Source organism: Salvelinus alpinus, chromosome 18, assembly GCF_045679555.1.
Source record: "Salvelinus alpinus chromosome 18, SLU_Salpinus.1, whole genome shotgun sequence".
NCBI lineage: Eukaryota > Metazoa > Chordata > Actinopteri > Salmoniformes > Salmonidae > Salvelinus > Salvelinus alpinus.
Genome location: NC_092103.1, coordinates 26,917,832 through 26,931,819, shown reverse-complemented (window position 1 = coordinate 26,931,819; position 13,988 = coordinate 26,917,832). Strand labels below are relative to the sequence as shown.

The 13,988-nt window shown below is 44.4% G+C and overlaps 1 protein-coding gene across 7 annotated transcripts in view; it reads left to right on the top strand.

The window, feature by feature from the left end:
* tnca (tenascin Ca) overlaps positions 1-13,988 on the top strand; it is a 42,742-nt gene that overhangs the window by 18,217 nt on the left and 10,537 nt on the right. For 2 of the 7 annotated variants that reach the window (XM_071350805.1, XM_071350802.1), the window contains exons 2-13: positions 941-1,503; positions 2,081-3,394; positions 3,931-4,194; positions 4,874-4,989; positions 5,902-6,055; positions 7,160-7,429; positions 7,641-7,826; positions 8,029-8,118; positions 8,481-8,744; positions 9,291-9,698; positions 11,120-11,584; positions 12,238-12,513. In XM_071350805.1, the coding sequence (XP_071206906.1) occupies positions 1,020-1,503; positions 2,081-3,394; positions 3,931-4,194; positions 4,874-4,989; positions 5,902-6,055; positions 7,160-7,429; positions 7,641-7,826; positions 8,029-8,118; positions 8,481-8,744; positions 9,291-9,698; positions 11,120-11,584; positions 12,238-12,513 (4,291 nt within the window). In that variant the 5' untranslated portion in view covers positions 941-1,019. The remainder of the gene's footprint in view (positions 1-940; positions 1,504-2,080; positions 3,395-3,930; positions 4,195-4,873; positions 4,990-5,901; positions 6,056-7,159; positions 7,430-7,640; positions 7,827-8,028; positions 8,119-8,480; positions 8,745-9,290; positions 9,699-11,119; positions 11,585-12,237; positions 12,514-13,988) is intronic. The other 5 variants (XM_071350808.1, XM_071350804.1, XM_071350810.1 and 2 more) reach the window with 3 other exon arrangements.

The window sequence follows — 13,988 nt, the reverse complement described above, 5'->3', positions numbered from 1 at the left end:
GCACGCGGGGGCCCCCGTGTTGAGGGGCCCCCGTGTTGAGGATCAGCATGGCGGATGTGTTGTTACCTCCCCTTACCACCTGGGCGCGGCCCGTCAGAAGGTCCAGGATCCAGTTGCAGAGGGAGGTGTTTAGTCACAGGGTCCTTTGCTTAGTGATGAGCTTTGAGGGCACTATGGTGTTGAACGCTGAGCTGTAGTCAATGAATAGCATTAACACATTTTGTCCAGGTGTGAAAGGGCAGTGTGTAGTGCAATAAAGATTGCATCATCTGTGGATCTGTTGGTGCGGTATGCAAATTGGAGTGGGTCTAGGGTTTCTGGGATAATAGTGTTGATGTGAGCCATGACCAGCCTTTCAAAGTATTTCATGGCTACAGACGTGAGAGCTACGGGTCGGTAGTCAGTGGTCGCTTTCCTCAGCGGGAAAAGACACTAAAGGGTTAGGTGTCAATCACTCACAACTTATATAGACAGTGTTCACCCTGTGAGAATAGGTAAATAAAGAGAGGGAGAAAATACTTTAATCTTTTCTCATTTACATCTGAGTGAAACCCATTGATTAGAGGGGGTAATGACATACACACCGGATGCCTTTACACATCAAACTTCATCCCTCTGGAATGTTATGGCCTTTAGTGTCCGAATTTATCATTGGCAGTTTTACTGGTGCTGTTATCTAGGGTATAATAGACAGAATGCAGTTGGAATGTGCAGGTGTTCAAGTGTAACTACCTCCATTAGTCTGGACAAAAATGTTATGTTGACTTTGTTTGTTGATCTATTTTTACCGTCTTGTAGTTCACGGAGTGCACAGGTTATTGTCTGCCTTTACAAGTTTTACAGTCATGGACGTCTCCCCAGAGTGACCCTGTGAAAATGTAGTTATCCATGTGCGTTAATGAGGCTATCTTTGACTTAATGTTTTTTGTTTACCTTCCAGGGCCCCTACACTGTTTTCCAGATTTGGCCAGTCTTTGTCCTGATATTCCTAAAGCTGAGTCCAGTTAAGAGAGCCAAACATGAGTACTAAAAGCATTCTAGGCTGCCTCTTCCTGACTCTCCTTTTCAGCCTCTGCCAATCTGGGCTGGTGAGAAAAATACTTAGGCATAAACGGGCGACTCTGACAGCCCCGGGCGGAGACAACATAACCCTCCCCAGTGCTGACCAGCCAGTGATCTTCAACCATGTCTACAACATCAACGTCCCCGCTAGCTCCTTGTGCTCAGTGGACCTGGATGCTCCAGGAAGTACCAGCCTTGAGCCCCAGGACGCAGTTCCGCCATCAGGCCTCCACACCACCGAACATACCATGGATGGGCAGAACCAGATTGTTTTCACCCACCGCATTAACATTCCTCAGCAGGCGTGTGCATGCACCGAAGGGTTCCCGGATTTGAAGAACCTCCTGAGCAGGTTGGAGATGCTGGAGGGAGAGCTGTCCACGCTGAGAGATCAGTGCACTACTGGAGAATCTGGCTTCTGCAGCGCTCAGCCAGTCACAGGTACAGTACTGTATTCATGTCATCCCAAATCACCTCCAGCTTCTGATTGGCTCATTCAACCCCTATCCTCTCCCCTGGTCGTTACTGTAAATTATCGTGTGCTCTCACTCAACTTAGCTGGTAAATAAATGGTTAGAAAACACAACACAACAGTTAGGATACTGCAAATCATATAATTGGGACAAGTTTAGGGTGTTTTGAAGGGCAAAGGGTTGAGAAATCCTGGTATATTATAGCATGCTTAGGATGACTGTCACCTCATCACCTCCCCTTCCTTCAGAGGTACATCTGTTTTACTCAACCTCTGGGAAGCTTCACTGGAATTGAATGTGGGGTTGGGTTTAGCAGTGCTTTCTCTTTTACAGGGAAAAATGCTCTTGAAAATGGAATGAACATCGAAGTATGGACTTACTCCGTGCTGATTAGAAGATTGTTATTCAGGACATAATTGGGTTTTCGAATGTCTCTGGTCTATGATGATAATACTTGATTACAATATTTCTAAATGACATTTGTTAGAGATGTGGATTGGGGGGTGAGGGGCAAGATTATGATTCACTTAACTCTGCTCCTTTAGGTGAGGTGGGGACCAAGCCTTACTGCAATGGCCGTGGCAACTACAGTGCAGACACCTGTGGCTGTATTTGCAAGCCTGGCTGGAAGGGACCCAACTGCACTGAGTCTGAATGCCCCAATGACTGCCAGGACCAAGGTCGATGCGTAAACGGGAAATGCATCTGCTTCGAGGGCTTTGGAGGGAACGACTGTTTGCTTGAGGTTTGCAAAGTGGACTGTGGTGAGAACGGACAATGCATTGGCGGGGTCTGCATCTGTGCCGAGGGTTTCACTGGAGAGGACTGTTCTCAGACGGACTGCCTGAACAACTGCCTAGGCCGTGGAAAGTGTGTTGATGAGGAGTGTGTGTGTGAAGAGCCCTGGACGGGTTCTGACTGCTCGGAACTCATCTGCCCCAACGACTGCTATGACCGTGGACGCTGCGTCAATGGAACCTGCTACTGCGAAGAAGGTTTCACCGGGGAGGACTGTGGGGAGACAACCTGCCCCAGCGACTGCATGAGTCATGGTTTCTGTGTGGACGGCCAGTGTGTCTGCAGCTCTGGCTACACCGGAGAGGACTGCTCCAAGCTCACCTGCCCCGGTGATTGCAACAATAGAGGTACCTGCTTCAATGGCATGTGTATCTGCGATGCTGGCTACCAAGGAGAAGACTGTAGCCAGCTGGCTTGCCCCAACAACTGCCACAACAGGGGGCAGTGTGTCAATGGGCAGTGCCACTGCGACGTAGGCTACCAGGGAGAGGACTGCTCTGAGCTCTCCTGCCCCAATAACTGCCTCAACCGGGGCCGCTGTGTCAACGGACAGTGTGTATGCGATGAAGGCTTTGGTGGAGAGGACTGCAGTATTAAGACCTGCCCCTCGGACTGCTACGGCCGTGGAGACTGTGTGGACGGCCAGTGTGTCTGCTATGCTGGCTTCACTGGTGAGGACTGCAGCGAGCTGAGCTGCCCCAACAACTGCCTGAACCGCGGACGCTGCGTTGACGGGCAGTGCGTCTGCGATGAGGGCTTCACAGGGGAAGACTGCAGTGAGAAGCGCTGTCCCAATGACTGCCTGGGCCAGGGATACTGTGTGGATGGAAAATGTGCCTGCCAGGACAGCTATGCGGGTGACGACTGCTCTGGACTCACCTGCCCTGATAACTGCAACAACAGGGGGCGCTGTGTTAATGGGAAGTGCATTTGTGAGGAGGGATACGTGGGAGACAACTGCGGAGATCTGAGCTGCCTCAACAACTGCCAGGACAAAGGCCGCTGTGTGAATGGACAATGTCTCTGTGATGAGGGATACATCAGAGAAGACTGCTCAGAAGGTAAGAACAGTTTCATTCATCTGACCCACTGATTGAGAGAAAAAAAACGGAATAATTGGGTTTAGTTCATTTGTTAACTTTGCATGCTTGATATTTCCATGTGCTGGTTGAATGCCACATTAAATCCAATTACTTATTTTTCCGTTATGTTTTATACTCAAAACGTAATAAAATCCCCATATACCATTTGAATTAATTTCAAAGGGCTTTTGCGAAAAGGATTAAAACTTCCATCTATGATTTCCTTTGATGCCAAAAGCTGTGCATTTCAGTTGTCTGTACTTCTGTCTCAAAGATCTTTGGCGGTCCAAACCACTACCAGATGTGAGTCTGGGGAAAGCATTAGCTTTGTGTAGAGGATTGTTAGTGGCTGAGTGGCTTTGGATAAAAGTGTCTGCTAAATGGCATATATACAGTATATTATATATTATTATATTGAGGGCATGGGAAACTTAGTGTCTGAGACAGTAAAAAACTGAGACAAAAATATAACTATTTTCTATCCCTCTATTTTCTTTCTTTCTCGTTCTCTTTAGTTTCCCCTCCAAAGGACCTGACTGTAACAGAGGTCACCACTGAGACAGTGGACCTGACCTGGAATAATGAGATGCTGGTGACAGAGTATCTGATCACTTATGTGCCAAATGGTCCTGGGGGTCTGTATCAGGAGTTCACAGTGGGCGGAGACAAGACTGCTGCCACTGTCAGCGAGCTGGAGCCTGGCATCGAGTACCTGATCAACGTCTATGCCATCCTCAGCAACAAGAAGAGCATCCCAATCAGCGCCAGGGTGGCCACATGTAGGTCATGCCCGTTTAACGAGGCTTGCGTAATAAGACATCTTGCCTAAGATCTGAAAACTTGGGTCTCTGAGCAGTCTGGGTTCATGGGAATGTGACCCACTTTAGAAAAAAAGTGTAAAAAAACATTTGCATATTAACTGTAATCAGAATGCTATTCAGTCCAGTGGAGAAAATTTCACAGCACAATGTTTTATTTTTAAGAATAGGTGATTCCAACACAACCACTAGATTTGACTGATGCTTTACAAGTTTTGAAACCACACACTGTCTCGATGCACAATATTTTGTCATCAGGCATAACATATTATTGTCATCAGGCATAACATATTATTGTCATCAGGCATAACATATTATTGTCATCAGGCATAACATATTATTGTCATCAGACATAACATATTATTGTCATCAGGCATAACATATTATTGCCATGAGGCATAACATATTATTGTCATCAGGCATAACATATTATTGTCATCAGGCATAACATATTATTGTCATGAGGCATAACATATTATTGTCATCCGGCATAACATATTATTGTCATCAGGCATACCATATTATTGTCATGAGGTATAACATATTATTGTCATGAGGCATAACATATTATTGTCATGAGGCATAACATATTATTGTCATGAGGCATAACATATTATTGTCTCTCGCTCTGTCCTGCCAGATCTGCCAGAACCAGAAGGCTTGAAGTTTAAATCGGTGAGGGAGACCTCAATAGAGGTGCTGTGGGATCAGCTGGACATTCCTTTTGATGCCTGGGAGCTCTACATCCGCAACACGGTCAGTCTGTCTGTCTCTCTTTGCAATCTATCCATCTCTCTGCAAGTGATGTCTGCTGGGTCTTGCCTAGAATTCAAGTAAACAGCACGGACAAGATGACAGATTTACACAAGCTGGCTTTGCTCTTTTAGTGAGGAGATCTTGAAGTCCTTGGCTATTTATCATGTCCAGTGAAGTAGCAATAACTATCAGGGTTGGGGTCAGTTCAGTTTTCAATTCAGACAACTCAAAATAACAAGGTTAAAAATTAAACATGCACAATAAACCACAAATTGCTGTTACACTATTGAAGCGTGCTGTACTTTACACTTTAAAGAATGACGCTGATGTGAACCGGTACGTGGAAAATAACTGTGCATTGCCTCAGATCACAAATCTGGGGGCTTATTGTTACTGGCACGTTTTCTGCTCAGCTGCTAATGGCAAAGGTCTGGGCAGCCATAACCCATAATACCCTTCGTATTGTTCCCAAGTTCATTCTCACAAAGGGCTGCATCCTCGTTATAACACTCCTCAAGGAGGTCTCCAGCAGCCAGGTCATGCTCAGCAGTGTTTATTGCTAATCCCATTCTCCTCAGCGTTTGGGCTTTATTGCCTCATACATAAAATGTAAGGACCTGTAATCCATGATCAGCACTTCATCCCTATTACTATGGGCCAAATGGGCTTTGTTTGCAGCATTCTTATCTGAGGTAATCAAATACCTGCTAAAATAACCATGGACAATTTTTATATTGTAGCAATTGTTATTGTTTAACTCAACATTAACTGTGTGAAATATTTATTTTGTTGATCCAAAGGACAAATTGACGTGGCTTACCTCAGTTAGCCTGTTGGATATGTAAGTAGGCTATGTAGCATGTATGAATCCAGAAATGGTATATTAAAAACAGTATGTATTTGTCCTTTCAGAAAGAGGAGAGTGGGAAGACCCTGACCACCCTTCCATCCTCCCAGACCTTGTATGAGCAGTCCGGGCTTGGTCCTGGTCAGGAGTACGAGGTTTCAGTGGGCGTCATCAAGAACAATACCAGGGGACCTCAGTCTACTAAAATCATCACTACCAGTAAGCTTATGTAATGTTTTTTCCCCCTAGTCAAATGCAGATCTGTATGTGCGAACTGGGAAGCCAACTCTTCTGACATTGTCATGCCATGCATGAATTAATCTAAACCAGGCTTCTCCCACTCATCCTGGCGACCACCCACATCCCATGGGGTGGATAAGGAAAATGCTTACACCTCTCAAATCACACAAGCAGACAGAGGAACAACTGAACAGACCAATTTAACGGTCAATCATGGCATGAGGATTAGATGGAAAAAGTGGCTAAACCCCCATTGTCGTTTCACACAGTTCAATTTAACAGTATTTTTTGCAAAAGTGAACAATGCTGAATTTCAGCCCAGCCTGCATATTACAATAGAGAGTCTTTTTATCTTTCAAGGAGCCCTGCCATAAGCTTTTACTGCCAACTGTTAGTCCATACATTAAGGTCAAATGGGTTTCTAGCGTGAAGTATGCTACCTCCTCGTCTATGGAAAAGCCATTTCATTAAAAATTCCTTGTTGATGGCGCCTATAAATATCTTCTCCTTCTGAATTGTGCATAATGTATTTATACAAGCTTAAGTTCAGCACAGCTTTCAAGAATGAGGAATGACAGAAGTAGGTGATTTATACAGTGTGAACCTATGGCCTATTTCACCCGGTGAAGTCACCACATCATGGAATTGAGAAACTTCTCCTGTGACAATAAACACAGGAACTTACCAGAGGTCCTGTCAGAACACAGATCAGTGAAATCACATACCAAACAGTCAGAGTAACCAAACTGTTAATTACATTTGTTATGCCATAATTATAATTATAACAATGCAGGTCTTAAAATGTAGTTAAAGTAAAACCAATATTCCTTGTGTCCTTGTGTCTGTAGCCCAAAGGGAGCACTTAAAACATGTATGTGATCATTGTCCATAACAAACAGCACATACTTTCACCCTTTTCATTTATTTTGATTTAATCCTTATTTTAGCAGGTAAGTTGACTGAGAACACATTCTCATTTACAGCAACGACCTGGGGAATAGTTACAGGGGAGAGGAGGGTGGGTGAATGAGCATGCAATAGTCATCCTTAACATATTGTATTCCTCGTGTCCCTTTCCCCCAGGGATTGATGGGCCCAGGCAGGTAGAGGTGCGTGATGTGACAGACAGCTCAGGATTAGTCACCTGGTTCCATCCCGTGGCTCAGGTGGATGGTGTCACCGTGTCCTACGGCCCCAGCTCCGACCCCACAGAGAGGACCAGCGTGGACCTGTCCACCACAGACAAACAGTACAGCATTGACAGCCTCAGCCCGGACACTGAGTACCAGGTGTCCCTGGTCTCCAGGAGGGGAAACAGCACCAGCGATCCAGTCACTGAGATATTCACCACAGGTTGGGGCTTTATTTTATCCACTTCTGATAAGTGCACTCCTGATAAGTGCAAACTGTGTTTGAGCACACTACAATTTTACAGTCCCAATTCAATTCCATGTCCAGTCCATTTTTTTAAGTGTACCTGATAACATCATGCACGCTTGGATTTATCAAGAGTTCACTGTCAACAGTTTTATTATATTACTTTCTTCTTCTTGCATTGTTACAGACCTGGACGCTCCCAAGGACCTGCAGCCACTGGGCCAGACAGACAACAGCGTCACACTGGAGTGGAGAAACAGCCGGGCAGACGTTGACAGCTACAGGGTGAAGTACAGCCCTATCTCTGGGGGTTCCCATGGCGAAGAGGTGTTCCCCCGTGGATCAGGAGACAACACTCAGGCAACTATCACTGGTGAGGGTCAACCATGACCAAATCCCAACATGCAATTATGTCAGTAGAAGCTATAAGGGCTTTTCCCAAGATAGGATTCGCTATGACTTTGTTACTCTTGATGTCAATTTAATCAGATACTCAAATCCTTCTCTGTTCTGCTCGATTGCAGGACTGAAGCTAATCAGGTACTCAAATTCATCTCTGTTCTTCTCCATTACAGGATTGAAGCCGGGTACAGAGTACGGAATTGGTGTGACCGCCATGAAGAACGAGAGGGAGAGCCTGCCTGCCACCACAAACGCAGCAACCAGTGAGAGCATACATTGACACGTTTTCATAGGATAGCCACTGTTCAACAGCAGTCCAAATATCCACCACCATAAGTGACCACAGACACTTTGCAGTCATATATATATATATATATAACTTTCAATGCAACAGATTATTAGGCAACAATATGAGTCAAACATAGGTGCTTTATGAGGTTCTGATGTTTCTAAGTGGTTTTGGAAACAATCTTCAAACCTCAGAACTATCATAGTTCTGAAATATGAAAGCACTATACTATCCATTGTTAAAACAGAAAAATTATGTTTGTACTTTCACTACCCTATGAATTTTACCAAAGGCTTGATCATCACTGATTGAAAGCTTTACCACTTTCCTCCACAGACCTTGATGGGCCCAAGGACTTGGAAGTGAGCGAGTCCACAGAGACCAGCATGACACTGGTGTGGAAGAGACCCCGAGCCAAGATCCCCGTCTACAGGCTGGTGTACATCTCCAAGGATGGCCGGAGGGAGGAGGTGGAGGTCCCTGGAACAGCCACCTCCTACAACCTAAACAACCTGACCCCTGGCATGATGTACACCATCACCCTGGTTGCTGAGAGGGGCTCAAAGAAGAGCACACCTGCCACCCTGTCCGCATCTACAGGTGAGGGTTGAAACAGAATCTTCACAACTGACTCCACCCTCGTATTGCAAGGCACAAATATGTGTGGTTGATCCGTTAAGAAAGTAGTTTCAGTTCTGCTCTCTGCAAAAAGCAATTTTCAAGTATACAATACTATTTTGCCAATTTGAAGTCATAGATTTGGTTTCAGGTCTGGGTAAAAAACATAGTCTCTTGTGGGAATCATTCAGCAAGTGCTAAACGTATGGATCCTATTGTACTGCTAACAGTTTTGAATTGCATTATATAATCCTAAGAGATAAAGACATCTGTAACAGCTTTATCAATCCAAACATATTTCACAACACAAGCTCTTGGGAGTGAAATCATTTCCTCATATACATACCATTACTCGACAGAAGAAGGTGGAATTACTAAGGGCAAGGGTCCGGTAGTTGTAGGCTGTAACTTACTTTATTAGTGGAACAAAAATAGACAACACTGAGGCTAACAGTAACAGTGCAGAAAGACACACAATCTCTAAATGTCTCCCTTATCTGAATTTGTGCCTTTGTGTTTCTCTTGTAGCCTCTTTCACGTTTTACATAGCCAACCCGGTCCCTGAGCTTACCACTCCCATAGGCTCGGAGGACAATATCATTAGTTTTGTGTCGTTAGACCCCTCTGACCCAGACCTACAGATCTCAGGGATGGGGCTTGAGCTCGAGGATAAGCTGGGAGAGCTGACTGTCTCAGTTGTAACGTCCGAAGGATTTGAACTTTCGTGGGAACCAAAGGCACATGTTGTCTATGATAGTTATATTTTAGAATGTAGAGACACTCTGGGATTATGGGATGTAAAAGAGGTCCATCTCCATGGAGATGCCAAAGGTTCTAGATTTCAAGGCCTGAGGGAATCCACAGAATATCGAGTAAAGCTTTACGGAGTAAGCAATAGCCAAAGATCCTCTCCGCTTGAAGCAGTCACAGTTACAGGTATATGCTTTACTTTTGGGCTGCATGCCTTCAGTACAATAGATATCCCTTTGTTGTTGAACGTTGCTCATTTTAACTCTACCTGGATAGCAAAGTCAGGATTTGAACAAAAGAGTTGAGAAATTCAAAACCAAACCTTTCATGTTTTGCATGATGGTATTGTGATGGCATGATATTAGAGGTTTGAGATAATACCTTCTTTACAAAATGGCCATTTAGCTTCATCCCATCCAGTCACTTCTTGCATGCTGAGGACGGCAGTCCTAAAACGGAAAGTGTTGCTTTCAAACTATGAAGAGGAATCCATGCCTTCTCTACTCCAGAGGAATTCAGATGAAGGACATTACTAAAATTGGTTATAGCAAATATAGCAATGGATACTGGGACTGTAAATGCTGTCATTTGCAGGGCATAATTTGCGACTTTCTGTCAGCAACAATACTATCTATTGGTTGTTTAAAAACACCTTGTGGAACCCCCCCCCCCCAAGTAGGTTTGTTATCAGAAGTTGATACCTTCTAGCTGAAGAGATAATGCATTAAGAAAATCTGTGTATTCCTTGGAATGGCTATTCAGAGAGGTTACAATGTCTCCACTGTTTCCCTGCAGATCAGCATGACATCCAGAAAAGTCAATTAGACTACATTTGCACACCAATTTCCTCCTTCATTGGAGTTTTTAAAAGCAACCAATTTGCTCTCTGTATGTCTGTGCCAACAAACTCATCCACTTCACTGTCATTGCTTGCGATCCCATCCACATTGCATTTTCATCCTGAAATGTTTACAGTATTACTTGTAAAGTACAATGTTAAAATAGCATATTATGCATCTTGAAACAACAAGACATGAATCAAACTCTAAAGTGTTCGACCAGGGTTCTGTTCCAATATCCATGCTTGCATAGTACACTAGTGGTGACCTAATATGGATATTGAAACATAAACAAAGTTGTAGGATAACTGGCAGTGCATGGCTTCTTCATCCATTTGAAGTGTACTGGGTACTGTCACTACGGTGGACTATTCGGAACCTTCAAAAATTAATGGCCCTTGTTCAGGGGCCATTAATGCATGAGCTGCTCAGTGTAAATGTACGTCTCCGATGCATGTGGAAGTTTATGGTCCCTGACAACAAGAAAACCTGCACAGCACCATAGAGAGAAAATGGTGATGAGTGATGAATGCAGAATTATTCCTTCCAAACCTCAATGGGAGAAAGTTAGACAAAAGACAATATACCTTTTGTTACTGTAATCAATCATTATGCTTTTGTGGGTATTTATGTTAATCTTTTACTCCACCAGTTATTTCTTCTAACCAGATCTTCTTCCCACAGGTTAACCACTCTTTTTGTTTTTCTTCTACTCCTTTAGAGGTTACAGGTTACACATTTAATCCTTTTGAATGTACTTTCATTTAGCACCCAAGTCTACCTCTACTGATGTAGTCGCTCTGAGTGTCAAAAGTGCTCAGACGACACAGTCTCCTGACACAGGAGCTGTTCATCCAACAGTCCTTCCTCTGGCTCCTCTGATCACAGAGGGGCCTACGTCTACATCTCTGTACCCCACGGGGGACATCCCCTCTGGGGCTGAACCTGAACCAGAGGGCTCCAGCCTGGAGACGCTAGGGGACCTCAATGTCACAGACGTGAGCCCCACTAGCGTGAGGCTAGCCTGGTCAGCCCCAGATGAAGCCTTTGATAGCTTTTTGGTGGAGGTGAATGCTCTGTCAGGGATGGCACAAGCTCATGTGACCACGGTACCAGGAAGTGCCAGGAAGACCCTTATAGAAGGCTTATCCCCTGGGACACGTTATGAGGTTTCGTTGTATGGGAAGGTGGAGGGGGAGCAGTCTCTGCCTCTTCATGCTTTTGCTAATACAGGTACATGGAGCAGTGATTCTTTGCCATAGACATCCATAACCATCGGTCATCTTTCTCTCCATCCCTCTCTCTCTCCATCCTATCCTTATTCATTTCATACATCCTCCCATTCATCCATCTGTCTTTGTATTCATGTGTTCTGTGTCATCATAACTGACTAAGAAAGTGCTGCTGAAACACATCACAGTTTAATCCCTGCAATACATTGTATAGTTGATGTGAAATATATGGAATATATAAAGCAGGGTTCCCTAACTTGCGGCCCGCGGGTGATTTTGTTGCATTTAATTTTTTATTGTTGGACATAAAAGACTGTAAAAACTGCAGCAAATCAACTCCAAGTGATTTCAATTTTGGAAATCTATTCCAAAGTATTCCCACGCATAATAAAGAGATACATGTGATCGTATACAAATGTAAGGTTTGAAATTAGTTTGGGCTTCTTGCACTCAATTTGCAGTATACAAATTATTTGTAATTATGTTACGGCCCCCTAACCATCCGCTCAAGAAAGAAATCAGCCCTTGGCTGAATCTAGTTGATGATCCCTGATTATGGGATATAAAACATAACATGATGTGAAATATCGATTTATGATATATTTCATATAGTGTATATTTTATTGACTGTACTATGATCTGTTTGTCTGCTAGAGGAGCTGAGGCCTGTGGTGGCCAACCTCACAGTCTCTGACGTGACATGGGACAGCTTCAATGTGTACTGGACTCCCAAGGACGGGGAGTTTGAGAGCTTTGTCATTGAGGTGACAAACTTAGAGGGAGGTCCAGAGAGTGAGAACCTCACCCTGTCGGCTGATGCCTTCAACCTGGGCATTTCTGGCCTGAGTCCTAACACTTTGTATAGGATTGGCCTGTACGGGCTCCACCAGGGCTCCTTCCAGGAGCCGGTGTATACTGAAGTCACTACAGGTACCTACGAATGGAGGTGTCCCCCAAGGTTCTGTTCTTATCCCTCTCTTTCTTACTTTTTCTTCACTGTGCCTTTTGAGCAATTTCTCTCTATTCCAGTTGGGATCTGTGGTGAACAGCATACACACACCTGCCTGTTTCCATTCACATTCAAGCATCCACAGCACTGCACGTAGCAAGCAAGATCACTGACGTAACCCTTCAATTTAGCCTTTTTTACCAATGACAGTGTTTCATTCTAACAACACCATACCATGTGTCATTCTTACCCTCCAGCCACTGTGTCAGTCTTTCACCACAGGGCAGGGTGCTGGGCTTCACCCACACAAACCCTTACCCTATAACTGAAACAAGCAAGCTGCCCGCAAGTGACCAACCTCACCCTGTCTCGCCCCCTCCTCACATTCCATCCCATGGCCTGAGTGCATGAAGCCCTCCCCCCTGCCATTACATGCATCGTGGTGAGTTTTTATGTGCTGCAATGATTGCAAAAGAAAACCAAACATCACCTCCTCCCTCCCATCCACATTAAACAGTGTCCATTCGTCATCATTCCATCAACCCCCCCATCCTCACAGACTGAGTAATTAACCTATAGCTTGTTTGCCTGTTGGAGTCATGCTTTAACTGAGTGGCCAGAACGGCTGAGTGACATTAGAGGTCTATGTATTGGTTTCAGTACGAGAGAGACTGGAAATGTAGGCCTAATAGTATACAATGAACAGTGGAGGCTGCTGAGGGGAGAACAGCTGGCTGGAAAGGAGCAAATGAAATGGCATCAAACACCTGGAAACCATGTGTTTGATGTATTTGACACCGCTCCAGTCATTACCATGAGCCTGTTTCTCCCCAATTAAGGTGCCACCAACCTCCTGTGACAATGAATACTATGTACGGTGTGTGTGTTGTAACAACATTAACTCCTCTTTTAGATATTATATTTGTGAAACATTGTTTATTCCAACTATAGTGCAACAAAAATGGCAACTTATTGTCCTACTCAATGCAATGTGTGTGCATGATTTTAACTTGTTTGTGAATGTCTCCCCTGCACATAAGAGTTTTCCCTTTCCCTTGTCAACAAACTCTTCCAAAGGCATGGAGTGTCTTTAACATCATCACCCATACATGTTATTAACATCATAAATGAATGGCTCTCCTGCTTGGGTTTGGCAATGTACTATCTCACCAACAACATGTCCACTGTCTTCTAGCCCAGGGTTCGCCAACTCCTGTCCTGCAGAGCTACTGTTGTTCCAGCCCAGCACTAACTAAAGGCTACAATTGTTTACTATTTGAAACAGATGAGTTAGTGCTGGGCTGGAACCAAACCTTACATTACACACCCAGTAGCTCTGGACCCCTGCCTTAAGTCACATTTTGACACTAAATTCAACCGTACACTTTTGTCAAAAAGCATACTTGTCAAGTCTAGCAAATCTGAAGCCACCTTTTATTTTCATGGATACCCTGTC